The sequence below is a fragment of the Hypoxylon trugodes genome, assembly GCF_022578975.1.
Source record: "Hypoxylon trugodes strain CBS 135444 unplaced genomic scaffold F4822scaffold_3, whole genome shotgun sequence".
In the NCBI taxonomy this organism is placed as follows: Eukaryota; Fungi; Ascomycota; class Sordariomycetes; order Xylariales; family Hypoxylaceae; genus Hypoxylon; species Hypoxylon trugodes.
The window spans coordinates 2935788-2956997 of record NW_026250018.1 but is presented as its reverse complement, the minus strand read 5'-3'; the positions used below and the strand labels follow the sequence as shown (position 1 = coordinate 2956997).

The window sequence follows — 21210 nt, the reverse complement described above, 5'->3', positions numbered from 1 at the left end:
TCTAGAACCCGGTCGTGGGAGATAAGCCGCGAGACGAGCAACAGATAACAAGGTAAGCAACCAGGTAGATGGGTTCTATCTACCAAACTATACGAGTAAGATTCAATTCGTATTTTTTTTTTTATCTTTTTAAGTGTATACTATTAAAAGGTATATATACTTTCTTACTTTAGTTCAAGATTCGTGTGGAGTCGGGTTCCTTGTTCTAGCGAACTTACCTACTATCTTAGGCCTTGGGTACTTACAGACTTTTCTTCTCGGCTTTTCTTTGACGTAAAAACGGCCTGGCGGATGCTGGGTTCGGGGTCCGATTCTGGGGCTTTACGTTATTGTCTGTTATTATTACGATTTATTTTGTTGTTTAGGTGATTAGGGAGGGAAGTGACTTATAAGTCTGTATGTGATTGTGGGAAATATCGTTTGATTGATATTGTCCTGCTGTTACTGTGCGACTGATAGTTTGGACGCCGTTTCGATATAAGCGGTTTATTGATGGCCTAAGGAACGCGATTCAAACGCATCCTCGGTCGCTTGCATTTGCGGGTGTATAAGTCCTAGTGTTTGTAGTTAAACCTGGGTGATACATCTACAGCAAGGAATCAAGTGAGCTTCTATTAAACTACAGGTTCTTCGCAATGGGGGCCTTCACAGCTGTTGTGAACGGCAGTGCCGAATCCACGTACCCCGAATCAAGGGTACTTATCATCATTACTGGAGGCACGATCTGTATGCAACCATCGGCCAGTGGCCTTGTACCGGTTGATGGATTTTTGGATAATGCGATGGCGCCGAGGCCGTCGTTCAATGATATGTCTGAAAAAGGTACGTGAGATTCTCTTTTGCGATGATAGTATCGAGACGAGGGACTATGCAAGTTACGAGTTTGTATTGGCGATTCATCAATCTGCGAGACTAATCACTCTAACACCAAGTGTGATAGCTAACTCGGCGTAGTCCCGTTGAGTGTAGTTAAAGATGGCGTTAAGGTCACTATCGACAGTTTACGGACGCCACCCAGTTCATATTCGAGACATATTCGGTATGGTGCTCTTGAGTTCTTACCGTTACTCGACTCTTCTAGTATAAGCAGTTTCGGTTGGACTCAGATCGCCACCACTATCAAGGAGAATTACCACCTATTCGACGGCTTCGTTGTACTCCATGGAACCGACTCCCTGTCTTACTCAGCTTCCGCCTTGTCTTTCATGTTGGTACGTTGATGTAACCCTTGGGACGCATAATTGAACGATATAGTACTCACAGTTCCATAGGAAGACCTAGGCAAACCCGTCATCTTAACAGGATCCCAGGCGTCCATATTCGCACTTCAATCAGATGCAGTGGACAATTTGCTCGGATCTCTCATAATTGCAGGCACCTTCGTAATCCCCGAAGTGTGTTTGTTCTTCCACCACACATTGTTTCGCGGAAACCGAACTACTAAGGTATCCGCTTCCTCCTTCGAAGCCTTTGCCAGCCCCAACCTGGCACCCCTCGCCAAAGTGACTAGTCTCGGCGTTGACGTCGCATGGTCCCTCGTCCGCCGTCCTAATCGAATCGCCCGCTTCCGCGCCGTATCGTATCTCGATACTGCGCACGTGGCTTGTGTCCGCATCTTCCCCGGTATCAAACCCGAAATGGTCGACTCAGTACTCCGTGTGCCTCATCTGCGCGGCCTCGTCCTTGAGACTTTCGGCATGGGAAATGCGCCCGAAGGTGTAGACGGCAGTCTGACCAAAGCTATCGCTGAGGGCGTTCGTCGCGGTATCATCGTGGTCAACGTAAGCCAGTGCACCAGCGGCTCCGTATCACCACTATACGCCCCCGGATTCGCGCTCGGCAAAGCGGGCGTCGTTTTCGGTCACGACCTCACTTCTGAAGCTGCTTTGACTAAGCTTTCGTACCTCCTCGCGCTGCCAGGAATCGGCGATAATCCTGCGGAAATCGCCGCACGTATGGGCAAATCCCTACGTGGAGAACTGACAGAACTATCCACACCGTCATTTTCGCACCCTCCGTCAATAGCCGGCAATTCCGACCAAGCAGGGACGGGTTATGGGCGTCTTAACGCGGCGGAGGCGGCATTTGCGGCGCTGGGATACGCGATAGCAGCTGGTGATCTAAAGACGATGATAGAGATTCTAGGAGAAGAGGAGTTAGGACACGAGGAGACGCCGCTCCTGCAACAAGCCGACTATATGGGTAACACAGCTACGCATCTAGCCGCTGTCGGTCCAAATTCGGAGGTATTGAAAGAGCTGCTGGTGCGTGGGGCAAGCGTACATGCACGGAACCGCGCGAATAATACGCCGTTGTTTCTCGCAGAACAGACGGGGAATACGGAGTGTATCAATATCTTGAAAGAGGCGGGGGCATTACTTTGGGAAGAAGAGGGCGCGGGCAAAAATGCCTGATGCGGATAGCATCGACTTACTATCTTGTCGCATACATAGATGGGTAGACTGGATCAGCGGCGTTTCACGATACACAGATGTTCTGGTTAGTTGTGGTATGTATAGGCGAAGATTATCCCAAGAATATAGACCGGCATCAAATGCCTCAATGAATGTTACGCTTACCGGACTTGTCAATGTCTCAGCATTCCTGAAACGTTAGAGAATGAACTTATTCAAAATAGCCCAGACTTGTCCAAAAGTTCAATCATGATGTCAAGGTAGGTTTTCGACCTGTCGTCTTATGCTGTACTCTAACTCATCTATCAAAACGAAAATTCAACATGTTTAAACGGCTTTAACTATTTAGAGCTGCATTCATACCAGGTAGGTACTAATGCATTGAGGCCGAATTGAAGTATATTCTCATGTTACATAACTACCCTGTCTAGTATCCTTTTCTTACCCCTGTGATCGCCAAGATAGCGGATCTAATTCTAGTAGTACTTCTCACTTCCCCATAACTGGCTTGTGAAATAAGTATCCATTCGAGCTGAAAAGGGACCTCAAAATGATTGGCCTAAAGTCCTACCGTATAGAAAGCCAATGCCTGGGGTTCCTATTAGTGTCACCGGATACAGATAGGATTGGCACATATTAATTCTCACATAGCCCACGGTCTAAACAGCTAATGTGGTTCGAGTTTGTCTAGGTAAGGATATTAGATAATTATTTCCTGCTAGAAAGGATCATCCCCGACTTCTTCTCGTATACTCCGCTTCGCTACTTCACGTTGAAATATCGCGACGCAACGAAACGAAACGAAACGCTCGAGAGATGTCGGATACTACTATATATAATGCGGGCTGGGCTATTCGCCGTGAAAATACATGTCTTATTACGAAAGAAGTCGACTGCGGTAAGACAGCGGGGGACTTTCACGCCTGCTGTCCGTCGTCGACGGAATGTCCGAGTCAGTATAACGTCGCGTGCTGCCCGTCGGGCAAGAACTGCACATCGGCGCTTGTCACGAAACCGCATTGCGCGAACTCGTCATGGATCATGTACGACAATGGAGGATATTTCTGCTGCGAACAGGGCCAGGTTGGGTATGATATGAGTGGTTCCGATGGGTGCATTAAATCTGGTGCGAAGCTGCCGGATGGCGCGTCGCCCTTTGCGGTCATTGATCAAGGTATGTGGGAAGAATTGGGAAATTTGTGGGTGTGGGTTGGACTAAAAATTGCTGTTTTGCGTATAGTTACACCGTCCCCGAGTTCGTCCTCATCTAGTACAGCGTCGCCGACTTCGACACCATCGCAAACACAATCACCGTCTTCCGATTCGAGTAGTAGCGGCTCTCACACAGGCGCGATAGTAGGAGGTGTAGTTGGAGGAGTAGCAGCAATCGCAATTATCGCAGCGGCCATATTTTTCTTTCTTCGAAGGAGGAAAAGCCAAGCCGGGAATGACGGTGTCGAATACACGCCATATGTTGAGAAAGACGCCACACCAATGACACCGGCGAAAATAACGACACCAGCTCATTCAGAAATGGATGGCATGAGCCGAGTTGAGCTGCCGCCGAACGAAGGCCCTACGAGGACGTACGAATTAGCATAGAACGCGCGAATGAGTGAATATTGACAAATGATTTACTTCGTGAAAGATACTTTTTAAGACATTTTTGGGTTGTCGGATTGAAAATTTGAGCTACACGAGCGAGCGAGCGGGAAGAGAGAGATACCAGGAGTGTGGATTGGACTGTTGTATAATACGGAGGCAATTTGCATCATAAGGAAAAGGCTTCCAAAGGATCATAACATTCTTCCTACATAGACGGTTTTCCTTACGAACGTCATGATAGATTATCATTTTGATACTTAATACCAGTTAACAATAATAACTCAATTTGACGTATAACAGTCTTGCTCCATACTATAACATGTCAGATTCATCTATATCACCTCATAACTCAAACCCAACATCGCCAATTCCCACTCTACTGCGACCTGCTCCATAATAGCCTACTCGACCCATCGAGCGCTCGCCTACTGGGTCTCGGAGTGGATTATAGCGAATGGAGAAAAAAATACGGCGAAAAATACGCACCCAATCAGAATTACATGGCCCCTTTTTCCTAACTAAGCGAGGAAAAGCCCACACGATAGTCTCTCAGTGGTATCCAGTAATATATATAGTTGCAAATAACATTCAATCTTTTTATTGACCATCGCATGATAAGGCAACGTGCCAGAGTGGTTAATGGGTTAGACTCGAAATCTAATGACTTCGGTCGCACAGGTTCGAATCCTGTCGTTGTCGCGACTTGATTTCTTTTTTTTTTTCCTATTTCTTTTAATTTTCTATCAGTTTTTGTCACTACTCATTGATTTAGGATGGTTGCGAAAGGGTTTAGCCATTGTTGTTCTGGGTCGGTTATGGCTTGCCCCTATTGTTACACACATACAAGTACATGTCATATTACAAGTGAGCTGCGATACCCATATCCTTCTTACAATATTGATACATGAAATGCACAATATTTTTGGCACTTGAGTTCTCTTACAAGTGAGTCTGTTCAAGCTTATCCGAGACGCCATTCACGCCGTTCGCTCGATCGGGAATATTGTCCCACGCTGCCGGGTCACCTGCGCCACGGACCCAGCGCGGGCCAGGCGACTCAGCGGAATCAACGACAAGGTGGGTGATTTTGGTCCATAAGTCGCCCTTGATCTTGATCCAACTCTTATTTTCGTATTTCTCGCTTATGGTTTGACCTAGGCCGACGGCGCGGAAGAGCTTAATGGCGTGGCCATCTTCTTCGAGGACGTGGAGGCGATGGGCTAATTCTATAGGTGCTTGGTTAGTTACCGTGATGATATTTATGGTCAAATTGGGTCGACTTACCATTTAAGGGTCCCACTTTCTTGTCCTTAGGAATATACGAAGCGATGTTATTGAGCGTAAGGGGAGGACAGGCTCTGGCCACATACTGGACAAGGTCCATTCTGATCTTCCATTCGAGTAGCCTCACCTTACTTTCAATCGGGATCCAGTCTTGACTATTGATAGCCACAAAGATAGGACAGACATTGATGTGATGTCTTTTGAACGTAAGTGAATATTCATGTTTCGGGGCTTGTGAAAGACTCACATCAAGAAGAAATCAAACTTCGGTTCTTTGCCAGGGTGGAAAGCAGCAGAAGCATTCTCGTAAACATTCATGTGGTACATTTCAGCAGTCCTTTCGTCCAATTCCTCTGGATTGACTTTGACTCGGCTTGCGATTTCAATAATTTCGTCCCATGCTCTGGCAAACACCCCGTCACGTAATTTGTTACCATCCTGCAGTTTGGCCGATGTAGCAAGCTTCTTATTTGATCTGACTTCTTCAAGGAGGCTCAACATGCTTGGCATGGGTGTCGGGTTTGACTTAGCGGCTTCTTCGGAGGCAAGCAGGAATTTCCTCAGATTGTCCTGGTGGACAGCTGCTTCGGCTAGACCCATGGCGACTATAGCTGGTTGTTTCCATTCCACGCCATACATGAGTTGGATTAATGGATGGAGGAACCCTTATGAGACGTTAGAAGAATGATTATCAAGCATTGTAAGTATTGTGTAGACTGACCGGCAAGCATCCGCATTAACATATCCTCGCTCTTCTCATCACCTTTGAACATATACTCGCTCAATACCCCTTGCCAGCCTAACTTGTCAATCTCATTCTGGAAGAAGGCGAGGAAGTCGGGGTAGTATCTTCATAACGGGAGTTAGCGGCTATGGTGGAAATTGTAGAGTTTGTATTGAAATCAATAGTGGTACCCTTTTGGGTGTTCACTTAGGTAATTATGAATTCAGGGCATTTTCACTTTGCGACTTACTGTTCTTTGCCAACACGCTTTTTGGCGCTCTCCCAGTCCTTGAGTTCTTCGACAACCTTCTCATGAGTTTTCAAGGCTGGCCGTTGGTAGGTCGCATTCACATCGTAGGCTTCCTTCAACTCTTCTGCTGAAGCCCCTGTGCCGTATAGAGAGAGTAAATGGTGACTTATACTGAGAATTGAGTTAGCATCTAGCTTTCGAGGTAATTTTGAATTCAGTTGTTGATTTACTGGTTATGGAACCCGTCGTCATTGAAGAAGACGTGATATTTCTAGAATCGGTTATCATCGGCTATTTAGTAGTGATTAGAAACTGGCATACCTGGAGGTCCTGCTGTAGCAACTCGGATACCTTTTTCGCGGCAGACTCGTCCTGTTGAATTTGCCAGAGCCCAGTATTGTCGGGTGTGAGTTGGATAGTATGAGATGTGGCCATGCTTGCTATGTTCCTGTAGGTTATGTGTTTACTGAATCTTAGACTACCTCGTATAGAACGTAGGGGAGATATAAGAGAATTCATGGGCATCCAACCTGGCAGTTAACACCGTTGGAGATTCGACCAGCCCCTCACCCAGCTGGACTCGGACTCCGAATCTGGTGACGAAGCTTACAAATTATACCTGAGCATCCAGTCGGAGGGATTGCGGAATGGTGTATAACTTAGGAATGTAGGACTTGTACCAGCACTTGAGGGGGAAATGACAGCTCGTATTACTATTCCGTGTGGTTGGATAAGAGCTTGGCTTCACAACTCTGCATACCTTCATTCAATCATGATTACCTAGGCATGTATAATTCTTAAATAATACATATCTAGTTGATCTGCTGCCTGGTCTACTTAATGAAACCAAGTCGGATTTAAGTGTGTAATATTTTGCTCGGCATTATGATGAAGAGGCGAGCCATTCCCGTCCCATGATTTAATAAGCCTGCTTACAATGGTGATCGTATACGTGACGTCATCAGCGCCTTCTACTGGCTAGGTACTTATCAGGGTATGTATTGATTCGAAATATCCGTCAATCAGTATATATGCACTTACATGATTAACTGTATAAGTACATAGGTAGCGACGGCATGCCCTGGAGGATTGGGTAATACATCATATGAACGTCTTTACTTCCTGGATGTATATTGCTTATGTGTAGAGCTGTATTATCAGACGTATATGTCAATTGATATCAATTGTTTAAAAATCTAACCTTGTCTCTTAGATTGGTAGCTTGCCCCTGAAATGTGATATACTAAACCCTACGATATCTTTCAATTGGTTAAAGGCCTTCAAAGGTTGCTAGTATGATTGAAATAGGGTTTTACGTGAGCTTCTGTTCTTAATGTTGCTATACACTAGCATAATCAATACGCTTGCCGATATTCTACCATGACCACAAGGTAAAACGGGTGAAGGGGATACAAAGTATTAATCTGATCATTCACATTGAATTGGCTCACGTGGTAACAAGTATGAATTTAACTAGTTTTAACATTTGTTTGTAATTTCCCTTCAAACATTCGTTAGTATACGCCCGCTAGGTTACCCATCTATTGCCCAGGGTATGGGTGGTTTTAGCATGTCTATCGTTCATTGTCACTCATCAACCCCAAAGAGCCAAATATAAGTGACTGATTCAAATAGACCTTGCATTATAGTATTATTATTTCAAAATCTGCACAGGAAGAGAAGTCATGAGTATATGGTTTGTCCAGGTGATAATAGCTGAGCACCTTTCTAGGGTTTTGGTAATGCTGGTACGTTTGGCTTGTACAAGGTCCTATCATCCGAAGAGAAGTTGAAGTTGATTCTTTAGGAAGGAGCGAAACCGGAGGATAGACGCTTTCTTAGCCTCTGAGCCTTTCCGATGTCTAACAAAATATTTTGTCTTCACTTGCAAACTAAGTAAAAGGTGTTCAGGTGCGCCATTAAGAAAGCTACCTAGCCCCTAAACATCGGAAAAGGGGTGAGAGCTCTAAGTGTTTGGGGGGTTTGCCTGTTATACTGTCGCCAATTCCTAGGAGTAGTAGTCATCAGCCTCAGCACTCACGCCTCTAATTCAATAGGATAGAAACCACGAGCACAGCTCTTGAGGAACAAACAGATGCTTCAACACTTGAACGCTGATTGAAACCCACTTACAACAGTGATTTCCTAGCGAAGCTGCCACTCTAAAGAGAAAAAGTAGTATCAAACATTAATGTAAACTGACTATGAATCACATCATGCCTATTGAAAAGTTTTGCAGATGTTTGACCTGAGTATACTACTATGAAGGCATGCAAACCCAGATCCAACCCCTAATTTTCTATATGTACTCGACCTTTTCTATAGACTTCCCATCTTCAGTTTTTCCTCACATCTTCACATATATCCTTTACATATATTCCATATTCATATTCCTTTCAACACATTCACTCTTATAATTGTCTATTTACCTTTCTACCTTCCTTTGATTCCTTAACGATACCAAGTATCAATATCCTCAACTGAGTTCAGGAACAGCTACCTTGAAAGGTAATTGATACTTCGTCGTACCTACTTAAAGTACTGGGCATTTCTAGTACCAAATAATTAGGCAAGATGTGTCAGGTATATTGGTACCATACATACTGCCGACGACCTGGTTGCGGCCAGGAGATCTCACGCAGAGAAAGACACGATCTGGTAAGTCAATCAATCTTAGCGCGGTTCTCATTTTACCCCTTTTCCACTCTTGACCGTATACCGCCTCGGGCAATCGGCGGTTGGCCGGTACCTGAAAGGTTAAACCTTAAATTATTTCCCCGAGCAACAGGATAGCCCAGTAAAGCAATCGCTAATACCGCTACTAGTGCCCTGAGGCACAAGCAGCTAGGCACGTAGGTCGCTGCCGAATTGGGGTTCGCTGGGTCGACCCAGTTCATAAACGCAAACGAAGAGTTCGGTGCAGCTATTGCCAGCTAGTAAACGACAACAACGAAGGGGAAGATAACATTCCCTACGAAAATACCGACGACGAAGACAACGTTATCTTCAGTGATACTGAAAGTAACACCGAAAGCGTAGATCAGGATAATCTTACAAACGGCCAAACCACTATCAACGGTCAGGGCGTGAACGGTCAAGTCAACGGCCAAGCTGTCAACGGTGAAGTAAACGACAGCGAATCCGACAGTCAAGACGACAACGACCCGGTCGTAAACGGTCAACTAACCAACGGTGTCAACGGTGTCAACGGCGACCTTACCAACGGCTACGAAGAAGACTGAAGCCGACAATGCCGACGACCAGGGCTTCCGGTGCCGGCACTTCGGCTCGGAAGGCCAAGAGCCAGAGTCAGGCATCCAAACGCGGCGGCGCTAATCTTTTCGTAACGGTCTTCGAGCAGCCTCTCCAAGAGCTGCAAGCCGAGGTAAGTAACTTTCTCATTCCAATTCATTTTTTCTCCTTTTCGCCGTGTCGGAAGTGAAAATTGATCACCGTATGAATTTTCACTCTTGCGACGCATTTTTGGGACTCCTGAAGTTATCCCCAATGCCGACCGCTGCTAACACCCAATCTCAGTGGGACCTCGCCCAAGCCCAAGCCGCCACCGACGTCAAGAACGCCACCCAACCCAACCCCCCCAACGAGACCCCCGAACCCCTCATAGTCCGCGTCCCAGAGCCCCCCACCCGCTCGCGAGGTCGCGGCACTCGATCTCGCGCCCGTGGTGCTCGCGGTGGTCGACAATCCAACAAAGCCGCCGAAGGCCCCTCCCTCCAAGATCGGTTCCCGTACGGCTTCCCCGCTGCCTCTGCCGACAAGGACAAGACCGCCGACACCGATTCCGGATACTTTCAGCGAAGCCCTCCTTGCTACTGGGGTTTAGCTGTTGATGTATACACCACGGATGATGTCGATACGTCTGAGGAGTCCTAAGCCGATTCCTCTCTCACCCCATGCCCCTCTATACCCTCGCATTGTTATCCGCTATTCGCTTGTTTTTTTTTTTCGCCGATACCATTGCTGCGATTGAAATGGTAGATTACTCTAGGTAAGCATAACTACTAGAGAAAGTTCGTCTTAATTGACCTCGACGCTAACACGGTCCTTTATAGGAGAGCATAAAGCCCCCACCCCTTTCAATTAACACCTTACCGAAGTTAAGCCGTGCGCTAGGAGTGTTACTAATACGATGGCGGCCGTCGGAGCGAAACCCGCAGGTTTATTATGGAGGAGAGAACAGGAGGAATATATGCCCTAGATTTTTGGTAGTTTACTGCGGGATCTATTCGCGTCTCTCTCGTCTTTCGCGTTGCGCTGTAATTAGAGAAGAGACTCTGTGATCATGTTAGCGGGTCTTTAAATAAAATATATCTTCCTCACACAAGCTCTTTAATGTTTTCACGATCGCCGATCCGATCTTGTTCTTAAAAGAATACAGAACTCAATGTATACGTAAAGTAGGTTCAGTAGTCGCTCAAACCCTGGGGTCTTCAGCATCTAGATCCATGAATTCATTTGCCAGGAACGAATTTCGTAAGCCAGTTTTGCAACTGCCTTGTGCCCAAATAGAGAATACGCCTGACTTCGCCCCTAAGAACCTTTGTTCCAATCAATGCCTCCGGGCACATTTCTGCATGTACGCCTTTCGCAAAGTCTTGTCCCCGAAGATATTGCGCTAAGATATTTTCATCGGCCCTCACCCCTTCTTGATTCCCGGTTAACTTGGTGCTGCACGTCTTGATTCTCGCCGGGCTTGGGATAATTGTCACAATATACCACACAAAGCCAATACTACTCGATACAAAAGACGTGTCCGGCTTGCTGGTCATCAGCCACCGACCAGGCTCGCCGATTTACTCCGTCGTCCTACAACTAGGCTCCGCAGAGACCTAGGGGTGAGTGAGGGTATACGTACTCAAAATAGATCTTGTAAGGGTATCTACTTGAGGAACATTTCTCCCCCGTTCCGTGTCGTTCTGGAGCGATCCAGATGGTCTAACCCAAGCATTATGTCGTCCTCAATGGTGCCTCCCTCATCAAACAAGATATCCTCTGTAACATATTAGCGCTGTTCCCCAGAAATTTCTCACTTCATTTTCCAAAGATGTCTTACCGTCATTGATATAAGCCGGCTTTTGGAATCGTCGCACAACCGCAAACTTGATCTTTTCAAAGGCCTTGCCCTTGATGCCTGTTCGATTTTCCAGCCGTTTCTTTGTCTCAGAGAATTGTTCGCCCTAGCTAATGTTAATCACTGGCCTTATTCGGATGTCTAGCCATTTTCTTACCTCTTTGAGGAGGAACTTGAATGGAATCCCATGGACCCGACTGGGATCGGATTGGTAGTGAATGACCTTAATAAAGTCTCTCTCAAGGGCATCTACCTCATCCTCTGGAATTCGCTCAGCGACAACGTCGGCATAATCGTTTATACTAAGTACTGGGTATGTCGGTGAAAGTTCGCGGAAGAACTTGTGGTGATGAATCTCATAGACTCTGATTCGGCCACCTTCGCTTTCATCTTGAATCTGGGCCTTCTTTACGAATGCTTGGATGAGATCCTCAATATGGCCTTGCTTATTTACCAAGACATCGAATGTTTCCTGGCAAAATTATAAGTATACTTCACGCGGGAATTTGGGTAGGACAACTTACAGCCTTTGTGATACCTTCGCTCAACCAAGTGACCTTGACGTTTTTCTTGGTGTCTAGTTCTGCAAGACTCATGTCTAGAACTTCAAAGAACAACGAATTAGGTTTGGTCTGCATACTTTGCTGAGTATAACCATTTGGATTGAGTATTGTGCCGAGATTTTGGGCGACTGCCCTTCTCACCGGTGCCCTGGGACTGCCTGTGGAAGCGTTTGCTGTGAAAAAGCGAATATGAGTGGGCTCGACTCCTAGCTGTTCACCGACTCGCTCGGAAAGATAATCATATGAGACCCTCGTGCTGAGGGTAAGAATGAAGCTTTGATAATTCGACTTCTCGCAGCGGGGATGAGGATCGAAGCGAACTTCTCTCTTGTTGCAGAGGAAGTCGTAGAATCCTACCGCATCGTCATAACGGTCCCAACGCCTTGTGCTCTCATCGGAGCTCTTGTCTCCAAGGCGAGGAATCTTGTTAAGAATCTCACCCGACTTCCGCTCGGCAATTTTTTGGAAACATATAATGTCTCCATCTTGGAGCTCAGCCGCTTTCAGAGATTGTTTCGCCTTAAGACCCTCAATCATAGCCGGCTTTATCTCCTCCCACATGACCAATTGTTCCCCTGAGGGTAGTTTATCGCCCCAACCCATCCTCTTTGCGATCACGGGAACCAGTTCTTCTACCTTCTTCTCCCTACTGACGTAGATATGACCAACACCCGCGAGGGTTTGCTTCTCGGCATCGAAATGTTTCAGGAATAAGAGTATCAGGTCGTTCTTGACAATAACGCCATTGGCATTGCTCTGATAAGTGGGCCAAATGGCCTCTCCCTCTGAATCGACCTCTTCCGCAACTTCGGCCCACACTCTCAACGCGTAATCTCGGTTAGTAGTGGCCATCCGTGAGTATGTTTCTTCTATTGTCGGTCTTAGATCCATAATTGGTTGGTCCGGTCGGGTTGTCTTATTCTGACGATTAACCATGATCCACAAGCGGATTCGCCTGGGGCTGAGATTTAAGTCTTGAGCGATGAGCCCAACCAACTCCTCGATGGTGGTTTGCTTTTTTGTGCGATAGAATTTAGGAGCTGCGGGATCTTCACCAGGGGTAATCTCGAAATTGGTAAGGTCAGTTGATCCATGATGCTTGAACGTTTCTTCCGTGATAACTCTGACGGGTAAATAGAGGTGCTGCTCTTCACGTTCTCTTCGCTTCGCTTCTCGGGCGGCTGCTTCCTCATCCAGTCGTTTCTCTGTAAAGAATAAGTTTTAAATTTTGCTTTGTTGGGCTTGAAGGGAAACTTACGAAGATGAGGTGGGCAGTCTTCCTTCTGAACCGGCGTTAAAACCTGATCTAAACGAGACTCTCGAATGTAGACAAGCATATACGCGCTCATCTGGCGCATAATTGGTGTCTTCTTCTGAATGCCCGTACGAGGCTGGACCAGCGATGCGGGGTACTCGCCCCCAAAATTGTCCTCCAAAGTTTCTCTCATGGTTGCCTTTGTGACTTTATCATCATCAAACTTATAGAACCATCCATCCTTATTTGGCTTGAGATATGCGTAATAATGGCCTGCATTCAGATCTCCACTGTGTACCAGGACACCGTGTAACTTATATATCCATGGCTCAGATTTATCCGCATCTTGGTCGAGGAAGGGCGTTAAATCGAGAACTTCGGGGAACTCGAAACGGTCATTGATTTTCATCATCGTATCGCGCTGGATATCGTACTCGAACCTCTTTAGATGTAGATGTAAAACTTCGGGGAAGCTTTTGAAAATTACACCTTTGCGCGCATCTTGGTACTTGAACTCGTCGCCGGCCCAATACTTGTTGTCGCCATCAAGAGTTTCCTGCTGGATATAATCCTTAAAGCTTTCCTGCAAGTTTGGAATTCCTCTGACATTGAGTTGAATATCCCAGAAGTCTTCAACTCTGCTGGACTCATACTCGACGTCGATGCAGGACACGTAAGTTTTGACCTTACCACTCAACATGCGCGGGAGCGCGTCTTCGGCTGCTGTACCCTTCATCCTCTCTTCCATACGCTCGATCAACTTACGGGATAGTTCTTGTACATCTTGTTGCTCAAAAATATGTCGGGTGTCCCAGCCAAACGATTTCGTGAGCTCATTGGTGCCCACAGCTGTGTTAGAGATCTGAAGTTGGTAAAATAATCTTTGAAGAGTGTAAGCGCTGTTAGTGACGCTCTCATCTTCTGCCGTTGGGATTTCATAAACGGCCTAAAACATGTTAGTGAGTGGTCTTCCCTTAAGTAGTATTTATTCTTGAAATCGACTCTACTGACCTTTCGGAATGCGTTGGTGAAGAATAATGATTGTAGGAGGGAGTTAAGGTAACATGTGGCACCCTGGTTCTTGAGGCCGACGTAGCCGGTTTCCTTCTTGGAGTCGTAGTTGTTGAAGTTGTGCCATAAGACACCTGTCTCGTCTTCCACTACTCTAACATATGCGGTGATGTTGACCGAATCGTTCTCCACTAGGGAGCGGCTGGAATTTTCCCATCCTTGCTGGAACATCTTTCTAAGCTCCAGGAATCGCGTAAAACCCCAATCACTTTCTTCCTTGGTAAAACGGTGGTGGGCAGTATGATGGTAGAAGAGAGATGGGTCGTTGATATTCCACATGACCAACCCGAACTGTACACAACAGCTCCAATCGTCCGGTATGCTATTTGTATCCTGGAAGCCATGTTCAAGATATATTGAGGATTGGTCAACGTTATTACCGAATGGAAAAAGGAGGATTCGCCTATCCAGCCAAGTCAGCCAGCCGACTCTTTAAAGTCAGGATTGGGTATAGTGCTTGCCATGGATATCCGCCAGCTTCAAATATAGGACCATGCTCTTTCTTAGACAGCGTTCTCCAGTTTTCCACCGTCCATGTGTTGACTACATCTTCCAAAATTTTGGGTTCGTCTAGGAGTGGTTGTAGGACCGTTTCTTTCATAGCATCATCTAGAATACGCAAGAATATTTATTAGTGGCGTATTCATTTGCTGGACCTCGGTCCCTATTAGTTATCACACCGGGTTCGTACATACAGTCATTAGCTAAGATGACGTTCTCGAGATTTTCGGCGTCGTTATCCAACTGCTCGGGGTTGATCTCAGCGATCTGATCCTTCTCGCTAAGGGTGGGTTGGACGACCATCTCGTCCTGGGTGTCGACCACCATCTCGTTCGGCGAGTGGATTTCGGAGTCGTAGCTCTATTTGAGAATAAGCACCATTAGATGGGTCCGATACGAGGAGGGCGGAATGGGAGAGAATTCTAATAGGTAGGCTTTGGATTTATGCTTATGACACTAGAAATTGGATGCAACGGAGAGAATGGTCCTATTAAGGCACGGGTAGGTAGATGTGTAAAGACAAGCGGATTGACGGCGCACAAATAGGGAAGTGTTGCTTTGATAAAGAGGGACTATCGCGTGGCGTTTCTTTGGTAGGGTTGGAAAAGTAACGAAGCGAAGATAATAGCGTAAAGTTGAATCGGATAAGCTTACCATGATTTAGGATTTAATCGTGACTACTCTAGGTGTATAAATGTATAGGGAAAGAGGTACGTGGGTTGATTTGTGGTTGCCGACTTCCTGATTCAATACCAAATGGTCCTCCCCAAAACCCGTAGGAAGAAAAATGTAGGCAGCGTTCGAGTTTCCTAGCTGCAACTCGGCGGGGCTGCACAGGGTGGCGTGGGAATGGAAGGAAGAAAAACGACGGAAGGAAAGGCAAGCTCTGTGCTAACGCCCTGCAGCAAAGGCAGTCGGAAGCTACAAGATAGCTTTAAGAAAAATACGCGACTGGGCGCAGGTTTGTCGAATGGACGAGGTGTAAGGAATAAAAATGTTAGAAAGGAAAAGAGACGGAAGATGAAGCTTCAAGGAATTGCTTCATTGACAAGGTCGACAAGCCGCTAAGAGTAAGGAAAGTGGGCTGTGACACTGTTCGGGTCGCCGTACGTGTTTAATGTATGTATGTACATGTAGTAGCGTACCTTGCTTGAGTGCTTGAGTGCTTGGGGATTGGGGGATTGTAGCCTAGGCTCTAGGCTTTAGGGCAGTTAAGTTACTACACAAGAGGGGCGCAATTGCCATAGATGTACCCACGTAGGTACTTAGGTGCCTGGGTGAGTTACTTTTTTTCGGGTACGTGCGATGCGGAGATGCTTCGAAAGGTATTTATGTAGCATGTACCTTCCAAAACTCTCATAAATCCATTAGGCAACAGTCGGCCATCTCCTACGAATTTCATCGCACTTAGGTATTTAGTACCTACATTTGATTTTTGGTTCAAAATGATGATGGATAAGCCCCACCAAGCCTCCCAATTGGCAATGACGTTACATACCACCGCCAACCTCCGGTTGTACCTATGTAACTATATTATATTATATAAGCCGAAACATCGAGGTGGAAATTCTTCACACAAGGTTGGTTTGTTGTGAGACATGTCTTAGTATGTCTGTATATGCGTCCTTAAAGGTACATACAGTATTTCTGTAGTAGTATAATGAGAGATTACTACCTGCGTAAGCAAGTTTAGTCGTATCTGACCCCTCTGCCCCTTAGACAAACAGCAAGCTTTCTGTTCATTAGCCCATTTCTTTTTTTTTTTCTTTTCTTTCGAATTGATACATCACCAGAACGCGCACATGCAAAAAAACCTACCAAAAATTATTAAGATGACGATCCCCCCCTAACATAGCACAGCCGAGCCCTCGGGAATCTGTACCAATAAGACGTACGTACTTTCATGAATAAACTAAAACAGTTGCGTTTTCAAATGGAATTAACAAAGAAGCTTAATATTACTTTATTCCGCATATAGCCACATCGATGATTAACTAGAAAGGTACATCCATGGATGTACTTCTACTTTAAATCGTAGCGATGGACTGGGATGCCTGTCAACTTGAACGATTGATGATTAGGGAAATGTGGGGTAAAGGTATACGCCCTGCGAGCTTACTACCGAAGAGTACATGTCAACCTTCCAACACTAAACAGCACCGGTCTATATTAGACTTTAGCATACCTTCGTCACTGTTACAAAAAATAGCAACGCCTGTAATTATAGAGCTATACCTCCCCTACCTTTATTCCTAAAAGCCCATTAAATCTATTATCACCCACCCATATGTAACCACCTATTAGCGAAACCGGAGTATGGGCTCCTGGTGACTATCAGGGACGCGAGGGCAAAGGTCTCATCTAATTCCAAACGCATCTCCTAAGAACAAACAAAAACTACATACTTAAAACTGACTTCTCCTTGTATTTGTATATTTTGAAAAAGCGACATCATCACTAATTCCACTGTTGTATGGTTCACTTTGGCATGGAAGAATCGGCATGTTACCAATCGCGGTGCAAAATGCCACCAAAGCCCTCCGGTTGAATACGCGCCCAAGAGCTTCAGCTTCGATAGAACCAGCTCGTGCATTGCTTTCGTCACCAGCGACTCCGAGGCTCGTAGTCATTGACCAGAACAATTTCAATCCCAAATCCATCTTCAACAGACCGAGTAGACGATGGACACACTCAGCGAAATGGAGACCAGTCCAAGTCCTGGATGAGTACGGCAACCCCAGTACTCTACACCAATCTACCCCACGTCATGACTGACACCTCGCCTACAGCTGGGTAGCCAAAGAAGCCCGACCGATCAGTCTGCGACAACTCATGGTATTCGGGCGTTCCCTAACAGAAGCGCGACTCATCAGCTCCGCGAACTACGTCCGAACCGAGCTTCCTACCCGAATCGCCCACCGCATCCGCGACATGCAACGTCTACCCTACGTAGTCGTAACGAACCCACACATCAGCGACGTATACGAGTTGTACTATACCGCCTTCGACAGCTTCCGGCGCGTTAAAGAGATCAAGACGCTCGATGACAATGAACGTCTTTGTAGGGAGATAGCCAAGATGCTGCGCGCCCACTTGACCGTAATCCCCAAGCTGGCGATGGGCATCCTGGAATGTAGCGGATTGATGCCAGCCGCTGAGCTGGACCAATTCATGAACACCATATTACGATCCGTGAGTACCTATAATAGGCAATTAGAGAAGGATCAACACTAATTGATCCCTTCTCAACCCAGCGTATATCCCGTAGAGTCATCGCAGAGCAACACCTCGCTCTAACCGAGACATTCAACTCGCACTGGTTCTCCCCCGGAGCTAAGCTCTCAGAGTCCGAATTCATCGGCGAGGTATTCATAAAATGCATGGCGAAAGACGTAATCGACCACTGCGCCAAAGCCGTGCAGGACCTCGCGCGCTCCGACAACGGTCCCGACACCAAAGTCCCAGAGATCAGAGTCAACGGCCACTTAGACGCCTCGTTCCCATATATCCTCAGCCACCTCGAGTACATCATCGGAGAACTCCTCCGCAACTCCGTCCAAGCCGTTATCGAAAAACACCAACAACAGGGTTCGGCAGCTCAACCCCCACCCATCGAAGTCACTGTCTGCGAGGCCCAGCAACACGTCATAATCCGTATCTCAGACCAAGGCGGCGGCGTCCCCCGCGACGTCGTGCCCTACCTATGGTCCTTCGGCAAAGGACCCCTCAAGAACCAGCGTCTAGAAAACCTAGGTCAAGTCCCATTCATGGCTGCCACGCTCCAAGAACTCCGCGTCGACGACAAGAACCTCGCTGCTCTGCAGGCCCATAACAGATCCGGCGTCGGAGCCCACGATAGTTCACTCTCCTCGTTATCTCTGCGTCCGCCTAACCTTCGTCTCGGCATGGGCCTGCCATTAAGCCGTGTCTATGCCGAGTACTGGGCCGGCAGCCTGGAGCTACATAGTCTCGAGGGATATGGTGTCGATGCTTTCCTACAAATTTCAAAACTAGGAAACAAGAATGAGCAATTAACTACGAGAGCGACGATGGATGCAGTCTAACGACTGAGACAAATTATTAAGCCGCTTACTATAATTGCATTTTCGAATTAGTCGGTATGACTTCAATGGCGTACATGTTTTGCATTGGAGGAGCCTTGTTGGCTCGGTGTAATTATACTTGTGGGAACTAATGGTCACGGAGTAAACGAAGAAATGTCTTGGCTTGTTACTGGTATCATAGAAACTTGCGATTACATCGTAAACTAAACCTAACTGATCTGTAGAAACGGAGATGCACAATCGACCTCCAAAAAAAGGGAGAATATTTTGATATCGTAGGTGAACCCCCATACACGCCTATCGACCCATCATCACCCTCATACACACAGCCTTGCCATCAGCAAAAATCTGCAAGTGTTATCGGGTGATATTTGTCAATCCACACCCTCCTTGGCACACAACACATAATTAGCTTGTAAGCATATATCCATCCATCCATCAATAACGACCTCTGGTCCTGTAGAATTTTGGGAGATGCCGAATGAACCAGCAATCTCAACTCCATACTCCCCAATTAGGCGGAAGCATTTTCTCAACTTTCAACTAGCGCTAGCGGAATCAACAAATCGTTTTCGTTGGCGAAGGGGGTATATAGAAGAATTTTAACGGCGGCCGCTGCGAGCAACGCTGCCCTGCATCGCCTCGAGGTCGTTCTCGAGCTGCTTGATCTGAGCGTGGGTCTGCTCGAGATCCTTGTTAAGACGGTCGCGCTCGGCGATGAGCTTCTGTTCCCATTGTCGGAATCGCTGTTCCTCGATCTTGACCTGCTCAGTAAAGCGCTTGCGAAGAGCTTCTTCTTCCTCCTTGTACTTGGGGTTGTCCAACTTGCGGGGACGGGCTTCGCCGAACTTTCTAGTCTCCATCTGTTGGGCACGGTACGCCTCATAGTGTAGTTCCTCGGTCGTGTGGATGAGGTCAAGCATGTGTGTTCGGATCAGGATCGAACGCAGCTTCTTAAAGTCACAGTGGTCCTCGTTCTCGACTTCGGCAACACCCCATGAGTATTGACGACCCTTGACAATGCGGCCGTCTCCAGTCTTGACGTCCTTCTCCGAACCGATGACCGCGAATGGCATGGCGGCCATGAGGCTACGCGCGTGCTGGGCGGCAGCCTCATCGTCCTCCTCGACCGGCGGTTGGTAGATCTTAATGCTCTGAGCCTCGATGACAGCACGGATCTACATATTTTATTAGTCAATGGAAACTATGTATCTGCAATGCTCAAACGTACCTTAGCCTTGAACTTAGCAAGATCAATAGGGCTCAGAGTATCAGCCTTGGCAATAACAGGGATCAAATTGACTCTTGAGCACAGCCTCTTCATTACTTCAATATCCAGAGGCTTTAAGGTGTGACCGGTGGGTCTGATGAAGTATAAGCAAGCGTGGACACGGAGGTCGATCTTGTCTTGACGGCGGGGTTGTTGCTCCTGAAGCATATAAGACTCGTGTTGGTCGTCCAAGAACTCGATGATGGGCATCCACGAATCCCGGTTGTTTACGTAGTCGCCAAAGCCGGGTGTGTCAATGACAGTTAAGCGGACTGTAGAATATGATAATTAGCAAAGGGTGTGATATCAAGCTTATGGGAGGGGAATTGGTACCCTTGAAGAACTTCTCCTCTAGCTCAGCCTTGGTGATTTCGATCTCAACAGTCTTGTCAACCTGCTTTTGATGTCGTCGCTTGTGGTCGGCATAGTTCTTGATGGTAGTCGAAAATAGAGTGTTGATAAATGTGGTCTTTCCCAAACCAGATTCACCAGCAACCTATCGTCACCGTGTTAGTGATGTGTTTGGCAATCCCTAAGCTTGAAGGATATTGTACCATGATAGTAAACGCAGCACCCCTCTTGGCAACAATCTTGTGTCGCTGGTTTGGCAGATTAGCAATGCCAATTGGCGACGCGCTTTCGGCGGTGGCTGGAGGCATCGTGAAGGTTATCGGTAGCTGTCAGGGGATAGAACAAGAATTGCGTGAAATGGGTATAAGTTTATGAGGCCCAAGAAATGAATCAAGAGTCGACCTGGAAATGAAGGCTTGTCGGGGAGGATGTAGATTTTGGTTGTATATGGGCCGACGTTGATGTTGACGGACAAAAAGAAGTTTGGGGCTTGCTTCAGGGGAAAGTTATTGCTGGTCAAACAAATTTCCTAGCACAATTCCTCAAAGTGCAGGGCAACCGAAAGGGGACCAGGATTAAATTGGTCGTCAGTGGCCCCTTTCCCCATTTCCAGCGGTGGTTCGAGCGTTGAAGCCTTGACCGCCTGCCCACCACAAACTACGACCATAGTCTAACCGAATTAGGCTAGCTATCGATGGAGTTAATTGGAGGTCCCCATTATAAAGGAACATTTCCTGTTTGATTGGTTGCAGTCACTTCGTAACTG

At 46.7% G+C, this 21210-nt stretch overlaps 8 protein-coding genes and 1 non-coding gene across 9 annotated transcripts; 5 read left to right on the top strand and 4 right to left on the bottom strand.

Annotated features, from left to right (window-relative positions):
* Positions 1–16: 16 nt before the first annotated feature.
* Positions 17–2639, top strand: F4822DRAFT_396487 (asparaginase-domain-containing protein). The gene is made up of 3 exons (XM_051457524.1): positions 17–822; positions 955–1211; positions 1272–2639. Exons 1-3 carry the CDS (start codon positions 636–638, stop codon positions 2412–2414), a joined length of 1587 nt encoding a protein of 528 aa, XP_051317128.1. The 5' UTR covers positions 17–635; the 3' UTR covers positions 2415–2639.
* Positions 2640–3003: 364 nt separating this feature from the next.
* Positions 3004–4061, top strand: F4822DRAFT_182916 (uncharacterized protein). Its single transcript, XM_051453435.1, has 2 exons — positions 3004–3588; positions 3655–4061. The coding sequence occupies exons 1-2, from the start codon at positions 3231–3233 to the stop codon at positions 4014–4016; spliced, it is 720 nt and encodes a 239-aa protein (XP_051317127.1). The 5' UTR covers positions 3004–3230; the 3' UTR covers positions 4017–4061.
* A 225-nt stretch (positions 4062–4286) lies between these two features.
* F4822DRAFT_396481 (uncharacterized protein) lies at positions 4287–7154 on the bottom strand. The gene is made up of 7 exons (XM_051457523.1): positions 6599–7154; positions 6508–6548; positions 6278–6448; positions 6025–6152; positions 5551–5968; positions 5304–5500; positions 4287–5245 (listed from the first exon to the last, which is right to left on the bottom strand). The coding sequence occupies exons 1-7, from the start codon at positions 6800–6802 to the stop codon at positions 4959–4961; spliced, it is 1446 nt and encodes a 481-aa protein (XP_051317126.1). The 5' UTR covers positions 6803–7154; the 3' UTR covers positions 4287–4958.
* F4822DRAFT_t53 lies at positions 4638–4718 on the top strand. The gene has a single exon. It is a non-coding gene; the product is annotated as a tRNA-Ser (tRNA).
* Positions 7155–8851: 1697 nt separating the features above from the next.
* Positions 8852–9887, top strand: F4822DRAFT_442375 (uncharacterized protein; the record flags this gene model as incomplete). Its single annotated transcript, XM_051462983.1, has 2 exons — positions 8852–8935; positions 9103–9887. The coding sequence occupies 2 exons, from the start codon at positions 8852–8854 to the stop codon at positions 9517–9519; spliced, it is 501 nt and encodes a 166-aa protein (XP_051317125.1). The 3' UTR covers positions 9520–9887.
* Positions 9888–11177: 1290 nt separating this feature from the next.
* On the bottom strand, positions 11178–14537 carry F4822DRAFT_427197 (cysteine proteinase; the record flags this gene model as incomplete). The annotated part of the gene is made up of 6 exons (XM_051460696.1): positions 11178–11290; positions 11352–11475; positions 11527–11841; positions 11894–13137; positions 13191–14133; positions 14199–14537. The coding sequence occupies 6 exons, from the start codon at positions 14535–14537 to the stop codon at positions 11178–11180; spliced, it is 3078 nt and encodes a 1025-aa protein (XP_051317124.1).
* A 124-nt stretch (positions 14538–14661) lies between these two features.
* On the bottom strand, positions 14662–15086 carry F4822DRAFT_427196 (uncharacterized protein; the record flags this gene model as incomplete). The annotated part of the gene is made up of 2 exons (XM_051460695.1): positions 14662–14867; positions 14954–15086. 2 exons carry the CDS (start codon positions 15084–15086, stop codon positions 14662–14664), a joined length of 339 nt encoding a protein of 112 aa, XP_051317123.1.
* A 2052-nt stretch (positions 15087–17138) lies between these two features.
* Positions 17139–19124, top strand: F4822DRAFT_182829 (alpha-ketoacid dehydrogenase kinase). The gene is made up of 3 exons (XM_051453434.1): positions 17139–17485; positions 17549–17951; positions 18014–19124. Exons 1-3 carry the CDS (start codon positions 17262–17264, stop codon positions 18821–18823), a joined length of 1437 nt encoding a protein of 478 aa, XP_051317122.1. The 5' UTR covers positions 17139–17261; the 3' UTR covers positions 18824–19124.
* On the bottom strand, positions 19125–21035 carry F4822DRAFT_182811 (Septin-domain-containing protein). The gene is made up of 4 exons (XM_051453433.1): positions 20648–21035; positions 20427–20589; positions 20055–20365; positions 19125–20001 (listed from the first exon to the last, which is right to left on the bottom strand). The coding sequence occupies exons 1-4, from the start codon at positions 20750–20752 to the stop codon at positions 19426–19428; spliced, it is 1155 nt and encodes a 384-aa protein (XP_051317121.1). The 5' UTR covers positions 20753–21035; the 3' UTR covers positions 19125–19425.
* Positions 21036–21210: the final 175 nt, after the last annotated feature.

Excerpts from the sequence above, each read along its gene's own strand:
- F4822DRAFT_396487 (XM_051457524.1), top strand. The coding sequence starts at position 636 with ATGGGGGCCTTCACAGCTGTTGTGAACGGCAGTGCCGAATCCACGTAC. Across the intron at positions 823-954 it reads CAATGATATGTCTGAAAAAG|TCCCGTTGAGTGTAGTTAAA; the intron begins GTACGTGAGATT and ends AACTCGGCGTAG. Across the intron at positions 1,212-1,271 it reads CCGCCTTGTCTTTCATGTTG|GAAGACCTAGGCAAACCCGT; the intron begins GTACGTTGATGT and ends ACAGTTCCATAG.
- F4822DRAFT_182916 (XM_051453435.1), top strand. The coding sequence starts at position 3,231 with ATGTCGGATACTACTATATATAATGCGGGCTGGGCTATTCGCCGTGAA. Across the intron at positions 3,589-3,654 it reads CTTTGCGGTCATTGATCAAG|TTACACCGTCCCCGAGTTCG; the intron begins GTATGTGGGAAG and ends TTTTGCGTATAG.
- F4822DRAFT_396481 (XM_051457523.1), bottom strand. The coding sequence starts at position 6,802 with ATGCCCATGAATTCTCTTATATCTCCCCTACGTTCTATACGAGGTAGT. Across the intron at positions 5,501-5,550 it reads AAGTTTGATTTCTTCTTGAT|ACATCACATCAATGTCTGTC; the intron begins GTGAGTCTTTCA and ends TACGTTCAAAAG. Across the intron at positions 5,246-5,303 it reads GAAAGTGGGACCCTTAAATG|AATTAGCCCATCGCCTCCAC; the intron begins GTAAGTCGACCC and ends AAGCACCTATAG.
- F4822DRAFT_182829 (XM_051453434.1), top strand. The coding sequence starts at position 17,262 with ATGTTACCAATCGCGGTGCAAAATGCCACCAAAGCCCTCCGGTTGAAT. Across the intron at positions 17,486-17,548 it reads CCAGTCCAAGTCCTGGATGA|CTGGGTAGCCAAAGAAGCCC; the intron begins GTACGGCAACCC and ends CCTCGCCTACAG. Across the intron at positions 17,952-18,013 it reads TGAACACCATATTACGATCC|CGTATATCCCGTAGAGTCAT; the intron begins GTGAGTACCTAT and ends TTCTCAACCCAG.
- F4822DRAFT_182811 (XM_051453433.1), bottom strand. The coding sequence starts at position 20,752 with ATGCCTCCAGCCACCGCCGAAAGCGCGTCGCCAATTGGCATTGCTAAT. Across the intron at positions 20,366-20,426 it reads AGAGGAGAAGTTCTTCAAGG|TCCGCTTAACTGTCATTGAC; the intron begins GTACCAATTCCC and ends CATATTCTACAG. Across the intron at positions 20,002-20,054 it reads TTGCTAAGTTCAAGGCTAAG|ATCCGTGCTGTCATCGAGGC; the intron begins GTACGTTTGAGC and ends TAAAATATGTAG.